The 18,494-nt window shown below is 33.3% G+C and overlaps 4 protein-coding genes across 6 annotated transcripts in view; 3 read left to right on the forward strand and 1 right to left on the reverse strand.

Moving 5' to 3' along the window:
• Positions 1-1,760: 1,760 nt before the first annotated feature.
• On the reverse strand, positions 1,761-3,239 carry LOC117214170 (probable rRNA-processing protein EBP2 homolog). Its single transcript, XM_033460023.1, has 3 exons — positions 2,928-3,239; positions 2,772-2,858; positions 1,761-2,672 (listed from the first exon to the last, which is right to left on the reverse strand). Exons 1-3 carry the CDS (start codon positions 3,012-3,014, stop codon positions 1,869-1,871), a joined length of 978 nt encoding a protein of 325 aa, XP_033315914.1. The 5' UTR covers positions 3,015-3,239; the 3' UTR covers positions 1,761-1,868.
• Positions 3,240-3,477: 238 nt separating this feature from the next.
• Positions 3,478-7,652, forward strand: LOC117214168 (uncharacterized protein YJR142W). The gene is made up of 5 exons (XM_033460022.1): positions 3,478-3,779; positions 4,427-4,524; positions 4,614-4,818; positions 4,912-5,391; positions 5,463-7,652. Exons 1-5 carry the CDS (start codon positions 3,704-3,706, stop codon positions 5,585-5,587), a joined length of 984 nt encoding a protein of 327 aa, XP_033315913.1. The 5' UTR covers positions 3,478-3,703; the 3' UTR covers positions 5,588-7,652.
• Positions 7,653-8,297: 645 nt separating this feature from the next.
• Positions 8,298-18,494, forward strand: part of LOC117214165 (myb-like protein X) — a 62,306-nt gene continuing 52,109 nt past the window's right edge. For 2 of the 3 annotated variants that reach the window (XM_033460015.1, XM_033460016.1), the window contains exons 1-2: positions 8,298-8,654; positions 9,071-9,174. The gene's annotated coding sequence lies outside the window, so the exon portion shown is untranslated. The remainder of the gene's footprint in view (positions 8,655-9,070; positions 9,175-18,494) is intronic. The other variant, XM_033460017.1, reaches the window with a different exon arrangement.
• LOC117214167 (quinone oxidoreductase-like protein 2) lies at positions 10,296-13,175 on the forward strand. Its single transcript, XM_033460021.1, has 8 exons — positions 10,296-10,631; positions 11,294-11,527; positions 11,590-11,781; positions 11,874-12,055; positions 12,130-12,221; positions 12,302-12,428; positions 12,653-12,782; positions 12,881-13,175. The coding sequence occupies exons 1-8, from the start codon at positions 10,380-10,382 to the stop codon at positions 12,905-12,907; spliced, it is 1,236 nt and encodes a 411-aa protein (XP_033315912.1). The 5' UTR covers positions 10,296-10,379; the 3' UTR covers positions 12,908-13,175.

Raw genomic sequence — 18,494 nt, forward strand, 5'->3', positions numbered from 1 at the left:
CATCGATGATCCCACATGTGCGCGTCATCATGCATTTTCAGAAGTTAATCGATCGATTTTTCAAATAATTTTCTGTCATTGTCCGAGTAACTGAATTATTACTCTATCTCTATAAAGTTTCCAGACATAGGCATAGACATTTTGTAACTTAGAATATATTTATTATAGAACTGAACTAAAATTCAATAGATAATTCATTCCTATAGTAACAATGTTAATTATACATCTTTATATTATACATCTATCATATATGAGTTTATTATTCATATTATTCTTATTTCATTGAGTAAGATTAGTAACTCGCAGTCAATATAATTTACCATATTTCTTTTTTACTATATATTTTCGAATTTTATATGAATGGAGGGGGGAATTCATTTGTTATGCGATATTATCTAGAAATTTGATCAGGGTAGCTTTTTTTGTTATAAGCTTCTGAATTTTAAATGTACACACATGAATAGAAGATGAGGTTAAATCATCATTAGCTACGTATGGTGGCGAATCAAGCCAACGATCGCTAAAGGAAAGGGGAGCGTGTGTACATACGTATCTCTACGCGAGTGCAAACGTGGCCGCGCATGTAATATGCGGTGTAATCGCATTCCTATGCATGTAACAAACCCTGTAGATACAGTGGATTGTCTAATGGACGACACATGTTAAATATTCCGCCGGTATCGATACCATAGGGAGATTACTCTGATCCACATGTTTCGTGTCGCTATCATTCGACCGCATCCTTCGCGATTTTTCATAACATAATGGGGCATTAACGTATTGAACGGGTCGAGCACCAAATATTGGAGAGTCACTTTGTAGATTAAGCGATCCATCATGCGACCACTCCTGCCGTTGTTTTATGTACCATTCGTTCATTTTGTTTAGTTATTTTTCTTCTGTACTTGCGTGTGATAAAACTTAATCGAAACTTTTACGCTCAAACTATTCGATGTACGTTATATTTGTTTTACGTTATCAGATTAATCTAATCTGAGATAATTTTTCAGTAAAGATTTTTCAGATAATAATATATATGTTCCAAGTAATGATTACCTTTTCTAATTCAACTATTATAAAATTTTTAAGAATATTCCAAAAACGAGATACTATTTATATTGGAATATCCTATTGGATTTCATTCATTCAAATATTTCATGATATCTAACTTTAGCAATAGAATGACAAACTAAAAATATGATAAAAAAATAAATCACAAAAAGTACGAGGATTCGAAGATGAAGCAAGGAAATCGCTATAATCGAAGGAACAACATCTTTGCGTTGCGTGTACACACTCGCGGCTACTATTATCATCGACAATGAGAAAGAATTCCTTTTTATATAGGAGTTCGTGAAAGGTACGAGTGATAAGAACCACAATAGTCGACGGGGCGTTTCTGTTTGGCCGGTGTATATTTTTCCAGCGCGCATAGAAATATTCTAGGGATACATATAAAACGCAATAGCAGGCTCGAGAACGTCGGTATCGATGATGCTTCGGGGCTGTTCGCGTTTGATTGAGCACGAAACAGTGTGCTACCTAACTTGAAAAAGATCTCTGAAAAGGGAAAAAGATTTTCTCGCTTTACACGTCTTTACGTAATCCCTTCTTTGCATACGTTTCAGTGCTTTCACGCTCGATACGTTTGAACGTAGTTACGTATGCGACAAAAATTCTTTTGTCGAGGCCAGTTTGCAATTGTTCATTGCTGTCTGTTGAACGAGATCCCAGAAATATTTCGATAAAAAGGTAAGAAATAATAATAGAAAGTATCTCGAGCCGTTTATTACGTAAAAGTTTATTATTTTACAAATACGTGGCTTAGGTCAATTAGTCGTATAAAACATATTACATCAAGTTCGTTCCTATTGTCTCCTGTTCTTTGCTTTCATCTGTGTTCTACGACTTTTTCCTAATCTCTGTTTAGACTTCCCCTCTTTTCCCCCTTTATTCTTCAAATTTTTCCCTGGCTTCGAAGGCCTTCTATATTCTGAAACATCCGCAGAGCTTGCCCTTGTGTTCTTCTTACTGCCACGTTTCTTCCCACCAAAACCATATTTAGCATCCCTCATTTTTCGCTTTGCTGCTACCTTCTGATTCACTGCTTTACCTTGAGGTTTCTTTTTGTCATCTAAGAAATCTAAGTCTTTTCTCACACCCTTGCGATATTTTTTAACCTCCTCTAATAATTTTCTCTTTTCCGCATGCTTTTTCAGAGTTGCTTCTATTTGCATTTGCTTTCCTACTTTCCTCTGTTGTCTCAGTTGTCTGACCTTCTCCGACCTTTGTGCTATTATTTGCTGTCTCATTAAATTTTGTCTAACCTTTTGCATATGAGTATCTGATTTTGCCATTTCAGCAAAATAATCGTCGGGTCTGGTTGTTGGAATACCGAGCTTTTTCAGTCGTGCGATTGCATCCATAACAGCACCCTGTGCTTGTCTGTGAAACATTGTTTCTCTACGAAAGTCATTCAGAACAGGATCTTCGGTTGGTTCGTACTGTGGTAACTTCTTATTCCCTTGTAACTGTTTAGAACGCCTTACTTCCTGTTCCTGCATTTGTAATGCCAATTCTGGTGCTAAAGGTGCTGGCGCATTAACCATGTCTAACCTTTCGATCCATGGCAATTCCAATTTAAATTTCTCTAGTTTGTTTTTCATAAGGTTCTACGAATAATGTCAATTATAAGGATTATATTTTTGTCATTTTCTTCAAAAAATTAATCGATTAAGTTACATTTAAGAATTAATCATCTTTATACTTACAACACTGTTTTTGTGTTCTCTTTTTTGTTTTTCAATTACAACATTCAAACCAGGTTTCAACAAACCCTTCGCATAAGCTTCTTGTAACTATACACGAGAAAAAGAAAGGTTAGAAAAAAATTATGATAGATATTTTGATGTATAAGTAGTATTTACTTCTTCGTCTGATGAATTGTATTCCGAATCCGATTCAGAAGACGCTTGCGCTTCTTCGGTGTGCAATACAACCTTCTTCACTTTCATTTTTTATGTTAAATTTGATAAATACACAAATTTACAGTGTTGACACAATACACAGTGTGCATCCACACGCCTTTAGCGCAATCTATTAGAAATACAGGGTTATGTTTCAAGCATGATACTTAAACCATAAGCAAGCTTCTTAAACTGTTCTCAAATATAATTAAAATGAAATATTAAAAAATGTCCCCTTTACTCCTCCCAATAATTACTCTTATGTGCATATTAAAAATTATAAACCTCCTCGTTTCTTTTTTGTGTCATAACAAATTTTAATATCATATTATTTGTTTTACTATAATTCTATTTAAGTTTAAAATACAAATTGCATATATAAAATTGTATCCTTAAAAAGTGCACAAAATTCAATATCCAATAAAAAGAAATTGCGTACAATTTCTAAATCAATTCAACCAATTACAAATCATATACTCTATTAACTACTGTTTGCTATCGCAATAAAAGTATATTGTATGTTATAAATTACATAAGAAGTAGAATCTAATATCTTATCTCTGAATCTATGAAAAATACAGAAGAAAAAATAAAAGTAGTTGGGATGAATCGCGTTGGCAATTTCAGTCTAGACTGTACCCCTTGATGTGCAGAAATCCCGTGTGACTCGCGTCTGATATATACTATACTCTATGCTAGGATTTTTTGTCACAGCTGGCTAACGACAGCGAAACATAATGACGGATAGTGATAAGAAACCGATGTCACGTTTATTGAAGCTCGCCAACAAATTCAACTGCTTCTACCTGTCAGGTAAGCGAAATCGTTTCGTATAAGGGCGCCTCGCCTCTCTGTATGCCTCCTGCACGATTTTGTAATGATTAGCGCATAGAAATTCGTAGCTTTCCGTCCTGTCTGCTAAGATATTGATTTCGAGTCTCTTGTGTATTCTTTCACGTATTTTCAGCGAACTAATAGGAATTGTGTCTATCTTTCCCGAAGAACATAAATGATATTCATGAAACTCGCTACAATAATTTTTTCTACCATTATATATATCCTTGATTTTCCCTACTATTCTCATAATAAATAGTTTGAGTATTGTTGCTATATGCATATTTATCAAAGTAGATACCAAGGATGTGTATCGTATATCTTTATGAGGTAATCTATATTATAATCTGTTTCTTGTACAATTTAAACAGATCTGTAAATAGAATGTATATTGATGAATAATTGTGAGATTCTATTGGTATTCTTTTTTTTTTTAGGTTCAAGTTATAATAGGATTATTATGTTACTATATTATGATTTTGTATTGACTAACACGTTTAATTTTTAGTTTTAATTTTTTTATTTTCTATTTCTCTCGTTTATTGCTTGTATTTTATATCTAAATTCTAATTTTATTCTATAATGTCAATAATTGGATTAATGAAATAATTCACGATACTTTTTAGGTTTTCACGCAGGTGAATGCAGAGCCTTTGTTGTTGATGGGCAACAAATTGGCCTTGTGCGTCCAGATGTAATGAAGGAATTGTTGAATTATCCACAGGTAACTCTGTATATTGAATTACAATAGATAATATGTCTATTAATATGTTTATATAATCTTGTCATATCTATCTTAAATATTTTTCATAGGTATTCCAAGTACATCCTGAGTATGTGCAACTGAATCCAGCATTCAGAGAATATGCAGAGAGAAGTGCTAGAGTCGAGGAAGTTCTGAAAGAATGGCGTGCAGGTGGGAAGTTTATAGCATTAAGAGGATGGAGAGAGGAGTGCTATGAAGTGCGTGCAGAATTCAATACCCCGCCACTGTTCAAAATGGACCGGTCTGCCACATGTATGTACACTAATTATAATCTTACTAACATCTTTATCTATCTAACTAGACTTGTTTAACATAATTCTTTACTTAAAAATTACTGTTCTACAGGCTTGTTTGGAATTCGCAAATATGGAGTTGATATTAATGGATACGTTATGGATCCTGTAAAAGGTTTATCAATATGGTTGCAAAAGCGTAGCCCAAACAAGCAGACTTGGCCTGGCTACTGGGATAACATGGTGAGTGGTGGGTTGAGCGTTGGCTATGGAATTAATGAAACTGCTATAAAAGAGGCTGGGGAAGAAGCCAGCATTCCTAATAATCTTATTGCAAAACTAAAGAGTGCCGGCTGTGTATCTCTGTTTTTTGAAAGTGAAAGGGGTCTGTTTCCCAACACTGAGTTTGTATACGACCTTGAACTACCACCAGATTTTGTACCAAGTAACAATGATGGAGAGGTAGAGACTTTTGAATTGCTTCCAGTTAACGAATGTTTAGAAAGGATACTGTCTTCGCATTTTAAAACCACGTCGGTGCCAGTTGCGCTTGACTTTTTAATTAGACACGGATATATTACAGCGGAAAACGGTGAGTATACTTTATGACAATAAACAATTACAGTGTCAAGTAATTAAAATATTCACTTCTTTCTGTTGCAGAGCCTAATTTTATAGAAATCGTGGAATTGCTTCATATACCTCTGCAAACCATTTATAATCACCCACAAAAAAAGTGTAAAATAGCCGCAAATGGTGAAGCAATCGAATCATTAGACAGAATTTAAGTTTAATTAGTCTTTAATTTAATTTCGCGTTTAAAATTAATCGAATCGAGCGGAGTTGGAATTTTTGTGATTTCTTTGTATTTGATCAATTTTTTGCAAACTTTATAGTAAGGAAAAGAAAAAAGAAAATGGTGCAGATTTATATACGTAAGACTTGCAAAATCATTAGAAGACGCTAAATAATAGTTCAAATATTTCTAGAATTGATTTGAAGGATTTTTATGAAATTCAAACTAACTCTTGTTTCCAAAATATTGGAAAAGGAAAAAAAAAAGATACGTTATTTCAATAGATATATTGTCATAACATTTTTACTCATAAATATATTATTATTCCTTTTGTTATAACTTGAGTAGTTTTTATATACAATAACGATGAAAGTATCAGGTAAAGACGATTTTTTGATGACTTATACGAAAGACATACATAGGAATGTAAACGTAGTCATTATTAACTCAGCAAGAGTTTCATAGGGAATGAATTCTAATTTATTGGGGATTTATTGATATATAATAACTTTGTAAAATTGGCACAATACAAAGAGATAATTTACGAAATGATCTTTAAGCAAATTCATTCATCATCGTTATTTAAAAAGAAAGAAAATCACGCTACATCTTCCTCTGATTTCTACCAAACCATCGAACTGAATTTTTGCACAAGAACGAACGAAGGAGTTTTCGCCGATCGTACGAGTAATAATCTAGACGTGTGACAACTTTTGATATACATCGATGTCAAATTAGAAGTATTATTCATACAGCATTCCAGAAGCATAGATTAAGTTTTCAGTTTCTAAGCAAGCAAGGAAGTGGGAAAACGAAAGAGTAACAATAGCTTTTTCTAACGTTTGTAATAGAATTTTTGTACTAAAAAACGAACTTGTACACCTAACAACAACAATGAGTGCGCATAAAGTAAGAATGCAGTAATATCCTAATATTCTGCGTAGGATGTAAGATGAAATTCATTCACAGTATTATGAATGTGAATGCACAGTATACTATTTGATATGTTTAGAGTAAAAATGGAAAAAACGAAGAAAAAAACAAAAAGAAAAACATTTGTAGACGAATTATGTCGACGTATGTGTTCGTATACTATCAACTATGCTACCAACGCGAAAGACCCAGCATTTTCACTTGAACAACGTTTATTGGGAAGGGGAACAAAAGTGTTCGTATATTGTTTATTGTATGTAATATGTAGGTAGATTTTTTAATTCTCAACAATGATTGGTACCAAGGTTCTGATCAAGTGATATTATTAGATTGTGAAGAATAGTGATTGTATAAACGGCAAACGCAATCCTAGAAGCATCACTTTTTATCTTTTGTCTAAATGTTTTCAATGTGATATTTATTGCTCATTATACCTATTTGGCGACAATTAATTTATGTATTTAGCATTTTGTTCATTTAATGCACAGAATGTCTAGTGTTCTTGTTTTGAAAGTATATTAACTATTATCAAGTATTTTTATAAGTTATTGTATTTAAATGATGCTTTATACCGCTTGCATTGCGTATGCCCTTAAATTAAGAGATTTTTTATACTGAAACTAGTTTCTACAAGATGAAGAGTCATTAGGTATGTTAAATTCAATATATAAATCGTTGTTGTAGATTCGATATTATTATAATTGCGTTTATGGATAAGCATTCTGAATATCTTTTTTAAGGAACTTTTCTACCAACACCGATATTAAGCAGGATATCCGCTGTGACTTATATTATGTTAAATGTATTTGCTTCTTTTCGTTGCTTTTATTTCAATCCACTTAACTAGATGACAGTGAGTGAGATCCGTACTGCTTAAGCATACTCTAACTTTAATTTAGTCCTTATTCGAACTAACCTGATGTGTTTAAATGAGTTCGCTATTTTTATAATCATGTACTAGTCATACTCGTCATCGCCCTATTATTTTTAATCCGATCATTAAATCTATGACTATATTTGTTTTTAAGTGGAACTAACATTTTTGTGATAGATATGAGTACGGCTGGCCATACTGTTTAATGCATGACTTAATATTTGTCAATGAATAAATCTAATCAAACTTACAATGTCATCGTTTCTATCTTCCTATCTTTCACTCCATTTTCTTTCCTGTAAATCCGACTTGATTAACATACAGGTACATTATATGCTTTTTATGTTACTTTTATTTTAAGCATTCATTAACTAAAATTCAAATGTAAAGTGAAACTTTTATATATATTTCTGTTCGTTGCATAAATGTTGCACTTAATTCTCATAGTTCTTTGTAGATATTGAATTACTATGAACTCTGTTATAAGGTATCATCATGGAACAATCATTTAAAATATTAATTGAAAAAGGAGAATCAGTTGCAATGACCTATTAGCTCAATAAATAAAGTTAAATGCTTTGTGCTCTATCATTCTACCCTTTTTACATGACCAATAAAACTATACTATAATTCGTTAAAAAGAATACTTGGAGACAAGTAATAAATCCATTTGATAAAATGTTTAAATATCTTTAAATTTCAAGGAGTCAAGTTAATTAATATGTTACTCAGAAAGTAATTTTAAAATGGAATGTGATTGGAAGAAACAAAAATGTTTCTTTGCTACCTTAAAATATAAAAAAAATTTTAATTAGATTTTTCTACATTTTTAATTTCACAAAGTAATTATCATCTGATACAGTAAAGACATAGCAGTTTCCGGTACACTTATATTTCGAAAACTTGGACAACAGAAAGATTTTCCAGCGAGAAAGCAATAACAAATGACCAGGCTAGTGGGGATGCTCGAAAAAGAAAAAATAAAAAAATTGTGCTAGAAACCTGGTGGGGAGGCTTGACTTTGTTAGAAGAAACAAAAATCGACCAAATCACTACCCTTTTGAACATCAGTGGGGCAACAGTCCTGTGACTACTCTTTGCTACACACTTCTACATACTTCCTGTTAAAGTTTGGCGTTATTTCCAAACTTTTCATCTAATTCCAGTTAAAAACTATTTCTAAATCCAGTGACTAACGAAAATAAGTCAAACGAAATAAGTGCGTCGTGTGAAGTGTTATTTTGTTTATTAGGTATGGTGAACAAGTATCATAATTCAGCTATTTTTTGAAAGGCAATTGCGTTTGTATACATTATTTTTGTTTATTCGCTACGATTTTGTCAGTTTTATACTACCGGAACGCAGCGACGTTGCGTCATATTGCGAAACTTTTCATTTTCTCTTTTAGTTATTTTACGTGGAATTCGGTAATTCTATTGAATTTTTTGTTAGTCTAGAAATTTCAAGATTTACGAAAATTCTTATAATGGAAAAGATTTACTTTATGAATATTTTAGTCATTTCTTATGTTGTTGTAAATTCGTAATTTTTTTGTACTATAATACAAGAACGCAAAAAGTGAGAATTTTTTAATTAGTAATGTGTTAAGTTAAAATTATCCTATTTCTACTTTCTTTTAATTCATTTGCGTTCTCTTCTATTTCATAGTAGATTTTTAACTATGGATTCTACGACGTTTTCACTGAAACAGTCTCCTTTAACAGCCTCGGAAATTTCGTCAAAATTTGGATCTTTCATACATTTGGCGATAGGTGAGTTATTAATTATATTACATATACTTCTATTCTATACATATTCTTATACATATATTCTATATCTCTCAATTATTTTGTATAAAAATTACATAATATAAAATCCTTATACTATCTAAAAAAATATATATATATTATAATAAATAGCCTGCGAATGTTTCTGCAAATTCATATTTTTATATACATATAACTAATGTATAACTAACTATAATTTATATAAATACAACTAACCAGTAAAAAGATAGAACTAAAAAAATTGAACATAGATAAAAATTTGTTTTATCTATTCTATATCATAATAAGTACTTTGCTTTAGATATTTCATGTATTTATAAGTGCATGAAGATCCGCAGTCTAATAATAAATACACAGAACTCAAAGGAGGACATATTGAATTAACGTTTCGTACCATACGAATTTCGTTATCTATAATCCAGACCGTGTGAGTCACAGGTGACCCATCCAGAATATTCATTATAATAATAAATAAGCTGTGCCCAACAGTGTTTACGAAAATTATTATTTTCAGAAAAAAAGGACTAGATAGATTATATCAGGAAGCATTTCATAATTTGACTTTATCCTACAACTAAAATTATTATACATAAAATATATATATCAAACAACCTAAACTAGGACTCAATAATTCACACGATACGAAACATATTGAACAATTAATATAATTAATAAAGAAAGTCCAATAATTCGATAGCGTAGATACGCGCATAATATTTCATACTTGAATAATGGCGATGCAATGGAAGAAATTTTTTATCACTGACCTTTTTCAAATATTATGGTCTAGAAATAGTTGAAAGCTGGAAATCGAGAAAATTATGTGGTCCAGGGTCATCACTCCACGATTCAATCACGACACATTAGCACTAAATCACATTATCACACATTATTACATTATAAATGTTTTATCACATTAATTTTTCAGTTATTAAACAACACTTTGAAGAAACGGTGGTTGAAATCGCGACGGCCGACATTTAACTGCAGATTTGAATTTTCTTCATAAAAAATTCAAAATATCGATACAGAGGCGTTTCAGTTCGATTTCAGCGCCTCATCGATATTTAAACTTTAGAATTCGATAGTAAATTGGCGTCGCGCATGCGCACTGGTACTTCATAAAGTTCTGCGTGGGTGCTATTATTGCGTTTCGAATAACAATTTGAATTTTCTTAGAAAAATAGAAAATGTCGGTAGTGATAGGGAGAAAAATCTTCGCGGATTTTTGTGGCGGTCATTTGAAGAAATTGTCAACGCGTTCGAAAATTGTTAGGTTTGGTTCTGTCGCGAATGACAAGTCTGTTAACCTAGAAGAGAATGCGAAAAGTGGCATCCCGGCTTCTGAACATGGCAGAATATCTGCCGCTGTTTTGAAGAAATTTTCCGAGCGCTTCGTTTTAGAAAACGTTGATCCTCCTAAAATATTACAAGCTAATGAAGTAAGTTTGTCATGTAAAAATTAACATTTTCAAAGATATAAAAATATTTCTGTATTATATTTTCATGTACTTTCAATTTTCTGTTTTAATAATTCAATTGATTATTTGATTGTGATATTCTGAATTGTAAAATGTTTTGTATATTTCACAATACGATGTACATAATGTTAATATTATTTGTATAATTAACGAGTGGGAATTTTATACGCACAATGAGAAAGAAAAGGTATAAAATCTTTTCTTGTTGTCAATATTATTTCAGAAAAAATGGTTTAAGTATGATAGTTTCATAATAAACAATTTTGAGTTACATTTGTAAATTATGATTGAACTATATTTAAGCTACATTTATACTTTCTAACTGAGAAAGAAATAATGATATCATATCTCTAAGCATTATTAGCAAATTATATATTAGTTTTTATCGTAAAGTTTGGGTAGTTAATAAACAAAAGTAATTTAGTATTTTATCTTAATTCTTTTTGTAACTATTCTATAAATGTTCTTGTAAATATTCTATATAGAATATATAGTGCCTTATATTTTTTTGTATGTATAAATTATATTTATATATTTTTTTGTGCCTTATATTTTTTTGTATTGGTATAGATTAATAGAATATTCATTAAAAGGCAAAGCTTGTAGCATCTTTGTATTGGCAGGTTCTTGTAGATGTTCAGTATTGCGCTCTCAATGCATCAGATGCATTATTGACAAAAAATATGTATACATTTGAACCAACTTTGCCCATGGTTCTTGGTTATGAGTTTGTTGGAAAATTAATTCAAGTTGGGGAAGAAGCTAAAGGACAAGGTTATAAGGTTGGGGATAAAGTTATTGCTCTTAACAAAGACCGTTATGGAGGTTTAGCAGAACAGTGCATAGCGGATGTTAATGTAAGCGAGTTTCTTTTGCTTAATCGCTTGTGTTTGTATTTCACTATATCAGAGACTTGTAGGATATCTGGAAAATACCATCGGAGGTGAAATCTGTCGATGCAGTGGGTTTACTCGATGATTATATTACAGCTTTAATCGCATTAGAAAGGAAGGTTAGCATTCAAGAAGAAGATATGATATTAATTAACGTGGGTTTAAGTGGCATTGGATTAGCTGCAGTTGATCTTGCAACAAATGTATTCAAAGCTCAGGTTAGATTTCTGGCAATAAAACTACAAAAACAAACATGGATAGGTAATTCTCATTTTAAGTCAGTAGTTGTCTACAATAACTATTAATTCAGGTAATTAGCGTTTCTGCTACTGAAGATGGGGCAGCTCTTGCTAGAGAAAAAGGTGTGCTTGCGTCTTTTAAATATAAAGATAAAACATTATTGAAACAAATAGAAGAGATAGCTGCAGATAATGATATTACAGAAATCTTTGATGACGCAGATGGTGAATATTTTAAAAAAGTGTTAAGTTGGTAAGTTTAAGGAGAAATGATTCTCACGCAAGGCCAAGTTAAAAGCAATGTTAGAAACTGTGTTGTATTTCTAGTTTTACTAATATTTACAAAAATGGGACTACCATAAAAGATATGTTGCGTGATGATAATTTTGCAGTTGTGTTACACCACCTGTCCCGCGAAGGTACATAAGTACTTTAGAAATAGCGCTAATTATTTAAATTAAGTAGGCCAGTTTATTAAATATTAGTTTTTATTATAAAGGGAGAGTAATAATCGCTGGTTCAGCAGTAACTGTAGAAAATAGCGACTCTGATACGCAAAAGAATGGCTTTTCCGTTAGTGGATTTAACTTGAGGCAATATAGGAAGAAGAAGCCTGAGTCATATCGGTATAATAACTTTAAACTAAAATGTCCCATAAATTTTGTTCTTTAACGAACCATTCAAAATCATTGGCGAATTATGATAAAAATGATAATTATTATGAATTATCAGCTACAATAGGAACTATTTTTAATTCATAAAATTATTAACAAAATTTGTAGGACAATTTAGCGCTTAGGTTTAAATCTTTTCAAAGTAGTTCATTTTAATTTTATATTTCTTTAACTAGACAAGCAGGGGATGATATCTTGCAATTTATCGACGAGGGTCTAATTAAACCAGCTTGCTCATTAACAGTTGGATTACCAAAAATAAATGATGCATTGGACTTTATTCTTAGCTGTAAATCTGCAGGAAAAGTGAGTGTGAAACATCCAGTAGTTTAGCCAGTTATTATGATTCATAATCTATGAATAAATATAAATCTATATAACATAAAAAATTATTAATTTTACAGGTTATTATCAATATAAAAGATAGGTAGGTTTAGCTCAAATAAATAAATTAATGAAAAAATTTGCATCGCTATAAATAATGAATATCTATTAAAAATATGTGCAAAGCTATTTTACACTTTATCGAATATAAATAACACTGCAAACTTGAATTAAAACTATTTTTAAGGATTAATTAAGTACATTAAGCTTTTCACTTACGGCATAAAAATTATATTAAAAATAAATTGACTGTATCTTTTGTATAATATCTTTGAATAAATATCTTTTTTTTTACGATGGTTGAAAATGAGGAGAGTAGTACCCTTGTTCTATTCGTTTTCCAAAACACTTCCATACAAATTTATGATAACAGTTTTCTTGTTCTACAGTCATCCCTTCTTTTACAACCATTCCTCCTGTCAAGTTGTATGGGACTATATGTATAGTGTCAATGTTATTCCGTCTTACAGTGACAAAGAAACGTTTAGGGCTGAAATGAAAAATTATATATATGCGATACAAGAGTTATAGGTTCTTCTTACATTACATGTAACTAAATCAATAATAGATAAGAAAAACACTTTGACTTGAAGCGTTTTAAAAAATAAAAAGTGAAAATTATACAATAGTGGTTTAGAATATTTTCGTACTAGATGATTGTTCACGGAGATTCGTTCGGTTGTGAGACAACAGAAAATTGCACGCATACGATTGTTCTCAGGTAGCCGTGCCATACTAACAACTCGGTTGCGGTCATTATCGGTTGCTCAACGCCCCTTTATCGAAACTGGAGCGTTTTGTTGCCGTGCTACCGACGAAAGGAAGCCCGGAGTAAAAGTCCTGAGAACGGTCCTTCGTGAAATCGTCGATTCTAAATATGTTCCCTCTAATGGTAGCGAAGAATTTTGTTCGTTTTTTTTTTGTCAGTTCACCTGGAACAGGCGATGAAAGGTGACTGTTCTTTTGTAATATGCATAGTAAGGGGTAAACACGTATTTCGATCTTAAATTATGAGATTATTATCGGTACTCGGGGAATAATGAGCCACGATTGGTAGAAATTCTTCGACCTTTTTGTTCTGGGATATTTAGCGCGGATACAAAAATGTAGAATATGCAGAAAATGGATTTCGGGGAGCACGAACGTATGTATCATTACCTCGGATATGTCATCCTTTTATAGGAATACTTTATTTCATGTTATCTTTCTCTTTGCATGTTTAGAATGCAATCAATATCTTTAATTTAGAAAATAAATTGCACCTGTTTAGTTCAGCTTTTTTTCTTTTTTTTTTAGTTTGGATAAATGTAAGTATTGTTAAGAAATCGCGAATAGTTCAGAAACTACGTCCACTATCTGAAACGTATGTATGCTGTTCGAAAGGACTGTCCTTTCGTTTCAGATTTCGTTCACCACGGGGGTCGAACGACGACAGGATTGTCAAACGCGTTGATTAATTGATAACAATGATTTAGGATCGTGGAACGTGGCGTGGGTGCTCTAGAATGCGTGAAGTGGATGACCTAATATGGTGAGCCCTCAGGCGAAGTCCTTGCAAAATTGTCTCACTCAGCCGGCCAGTCTAAGGTCTCAACAAACTTTCTCGAAAACTTTTTGTTGCAAATTACACATCTAATTGTATTTCATATTTTTGTACTCTTTCTAGTTGCTATGTAACTATTAGCTTTGACACTTACCGTTTGACATTAACTTAGCACTTGAAGGTGTAAAATAAGAGGCGACATTACTTGTGAAATAACGTGATATAAAGGTCAATTAAACCGCCCTGGTATTATAAATCACGTAGAATTGTAACAAGGTTCAAGGTAGTCATGATAATGGTATGGGTGTGGTGATTTCAAAATTCGATCGTTAGTCGCAAATTATTCCTCTTCGAAATCTTTTATTCGCAATTTTTCTTCTCGTTCCCAAGAAAATTTCGTCAGCAATTTCTTTTTTCCTTGCGTCTGGTCGTTCTCCTAAGTAGTTTACTTTTTGTGGTTGTCTTTTTTGGTGTGTTATAATTATAACAGTGTTGCTCTGGTTGGTTTGAGATTTAAGCAGATCGAAGCCGGTTTTTTAGCGAAGGGAATCGCTTTTTCGTTGCGTGAACTGCAAGCTGTTGTTTTATGGCTCCGAGTTTTTTGTTAATTAGTCGTTCTTTACGGTGATAGCTTTCGTGACAATAAACAGACTTTTGTACCTAATGAAATCTTTTTTAATTAGGACGGGTTCTGGATGTTTTGTGAAAAACTGTCGCGAATATCTGAGTCATAGCTGTTTGCCTTCGATCTCTGAATCCAGCTGTTGTTTATCCTTTTTAATCTTCAATTCGATAAAATCAATAAAACTCAATTACGCTCTGTACGAAAATCTCTGAAACGGCTGAAAGCTAGCAAGTTAATCGTTTAATTTAATCCATCTCTCGTGTTACGCCGCGTGTCCGAGCTATCAGATACGCGATCTTTCAATTAACCAGCCTCTGGAAAGAGAATCCGCGGTCGATCTGCTTGCCAGATGTCGAAGGCAGAGAAGAAATAAACGGTTCTCGCGTAAATCGAAAGAACAAGTTACATAATAAAACACATCGAGCGCAAAAAGTCACGGTTTCTCGGTACTTTCGCGCTGGAACACGCTTTTCTTTCGTTTTTTTCTCTCCCTTCTAAAGTGACTCGACGCTTTACTCAACGAGCCTTTTATTATCTCACGCGCGTGCCCTCCGAAATTCTCGCTTATCCTATAAATGATCGCAAAATGGCGCAATCGAGCGCCGAAAATGGCGCCGTTCTACCGATTACTGACGTAATTCTCTTTATTCTCTGGTATATTTAGTCCAATACACCGTGTCTCGCAACTGCAACATCGCTCGAAACCTTCAATTTTTGCATATTATTCGATTCAATTTTAATAATTATTAAATCCAACTTAATATACTATACTCTTCTAGATAATTGCAAGTGAATGGAACAGGCCCTGGTCCTCGAATCACGATCTCATCGAAAAATTGCACTTTTGTAACTACAAAATGATAACTGACAACTGATCATTTTGAGTCCATGAAACTTATTTTATTTCAATTGTTTTACAAAATATAATAGAACGTGCGTCACCTACGACCACCGCGATAGCCAACGCGTCAAGAGAAGATAATAAACTTTCTCGACCATACGAGTCATTATTTTCACGGGAATCGATTGTATAATATATAGCGCGTAAAAGTGGAAAATTTTTAGGGTAGTTTTGCAGTTATGAGACGCATTGTACGGTTCGTATGGACATCGATACGTCAATTTTTCGTGCAATGAAGCGTTACATTGAAACGTACCAGTCGTGATTAATTGGCCCGATGGGAGGATTAATTTTAGGTTAGGTCTTTTGTGAAAGGATACGATTTCAGGATGATAAATCGCGAATTTAATGCCGTTTGCTCGGCCTGGAAACTTACGTTCCGCGCGGGTCTGTTCGCGACTACGGAGAGGAAATTAATGGGTTCGCGTTTCTGCGATCTGTATGAAGTAGCGAAGTGTAGGAAGAGGAGAGCTACGTTGGGTAACTGGCTCTTAGGTAACCCGCTGCGGATCTATTTCAGTAATTGTCAAATTTGGTCGGTGATTTATGATTATTATCGGCAAATGAACGAATCTTCTTCCTCCATTTCCACTGCTGAATCATTAAGAGATGAGTTTAAGTTTCAAACTCTTTTCCTTATACGAATATCACATTGGAAATTGTATGGGATGTTTATTTTTATTCATTTTTCCTGCATATCTAAAAGTTCAATAAATATCACATTTTAAATACCATTGTATCCAACGCGGTTGTTTTTCTTCTTTCCTATATGAAGTTCAAAGGTTGTATCCTAATTTAACCGAAAGTATAATACTTGGTCAGGCCATTGTCTATGTAACATTACCAAAATGATTATTTTATTTGTTGGATACCAATTCTCCAAACTCGATTCAAAACTAAAAAGGAATCTACCACACAAATTCATCTTACGAATCCTATACGAGAATTATTGCAGAAGAATTAATACGAATTCTAGGAATGAATACCAAGTTACTTAAATCGCCATTAATTATCTTGACCATATTTCAGGAAAGTAAATAGGCAAATGAAGTCGTCAGACCCGTTTGTGTCGTTTGAAGGATTCTCTTTCTGTGAATCAGGGAATTAATCTGTCGGACGATCGTTAGATCGATCGCGGATCTCGACAACAGCTTGCAAAACAGGAACGAGATCCGCTGTATCTGCAGAAACCGAGGCTAGTTATACGTGGCGCGAAACGAGTGGGAGAGCCCCTTACGACAGTCACATATCCGCGTGGCAGTTACGCGGCATTTGTCGCTCTGTCTACGAGAACGATAAAAGGAAATGGCCTCTGGTATCGCCTATCTGTACAATCACTCTTGGGAGCCACGGTTCACCTAGATATGCTAATATGATTAGAAAAGAGCAAGGGACATTTGCAAGGCCTTTTCCTCCGGAGCCGACCGGTAAATTGCTCGACGCTGTGATACTATAGGCCACACGTGCGCCATCGCGTTTTCAGCGCAGATTATTTCGTATTTGTTGAAATTATCCATCCCTCGATGCGTTTGCACGCGATCATTTTCGTTTTAAACGTATCTTTAAATTTCAACGTTTGACAAAGACGGAGAGAGAGAGAGAGAGAGTCGACGTGGTAAGAAATTATCTGTTATTTGTAAATTTGTGGTGCAGAATATATATAGATTCAATGTAATTTTCATAGAAAGTGGATAATGCTTCCACGAAGAATTTCCAGACAGCTGAATATTTTTCTGGAACGTAAAAAGAAGCGAAATCGGAATTGGAGTTAAAAGTTTAATTCAGTGGATCGGTGAACACAATGTGTCTTTCACATGAAATTCTCGATGCAAAAATTTCAAACTTTCTCTCAATCCTATATATTCTATTCTCTACAATAATTTACGAAATTCTCTTATCGACTGGAGTGCTAGAATATCAATCATAGCGACAAAAACGCGTGATTACACTACGTCTTTACTTTCACATTTTCCTAATTCGTACCTGTCCTGGTAATATAAAAGAAGAAAATGCTGCGCGAATACCTGGCTAATTGTAAATCAGTTTGCCTTCACATTGGAGAAAAATCGGTCGACCAACACGTAATCACTGATGCAACGTTGCGATAAAAGGGGGAGAGAGTGGCCAGCGACATTTAGAGGATTTTTCTCGACGGAAGCGTTTCAGTTCGATAATTATCAAAGGTTAACTGCTCGGCGATTCGCGTGCGCCGTCCGTAAATTGCATTTTAAACTCGTCGTTCGATCGATCGTACTTTCGTTCGAACAAACCCCGTGATTGAAGAAATTTTTATTTCCATTTCTTGTTTATTCGCGAATATGCGCGCATACGTTTATGCGTGATTTAATTCGTCGCACGTATTCAATGTTAGCCTCTTCGACTAAATTGCAAAACGCACTTGCGTAAGCAAATGACTGCGTCGTTCTATCGATCAAATTTTTCATGCGTGTTATTGGCGAAGAAATAATTTAACGAAAGAGCACAAGCAAACAACGAGAAGCATTCAAATTATAAAATATCGATAAAAGAGATCTGCTCGTTTATTGCAAACAATTATATTTCTCG

Source organism: Bombus bifarius, unplaced genomic scaffold (assembly GCF_011952205.1).
Source record: "Bombus bifarius isolate JDL3187 unplaced genomic scaffold, Bbif_JDL3187 scf7180000009200, whole genome shotgun sequence".
Taxonomy (NCBI): Eukaryota; Metazoa; Arthropoda; class Insecta; order Hymenoptera; family Apidae; genus Bombus; species Bombus bifarius.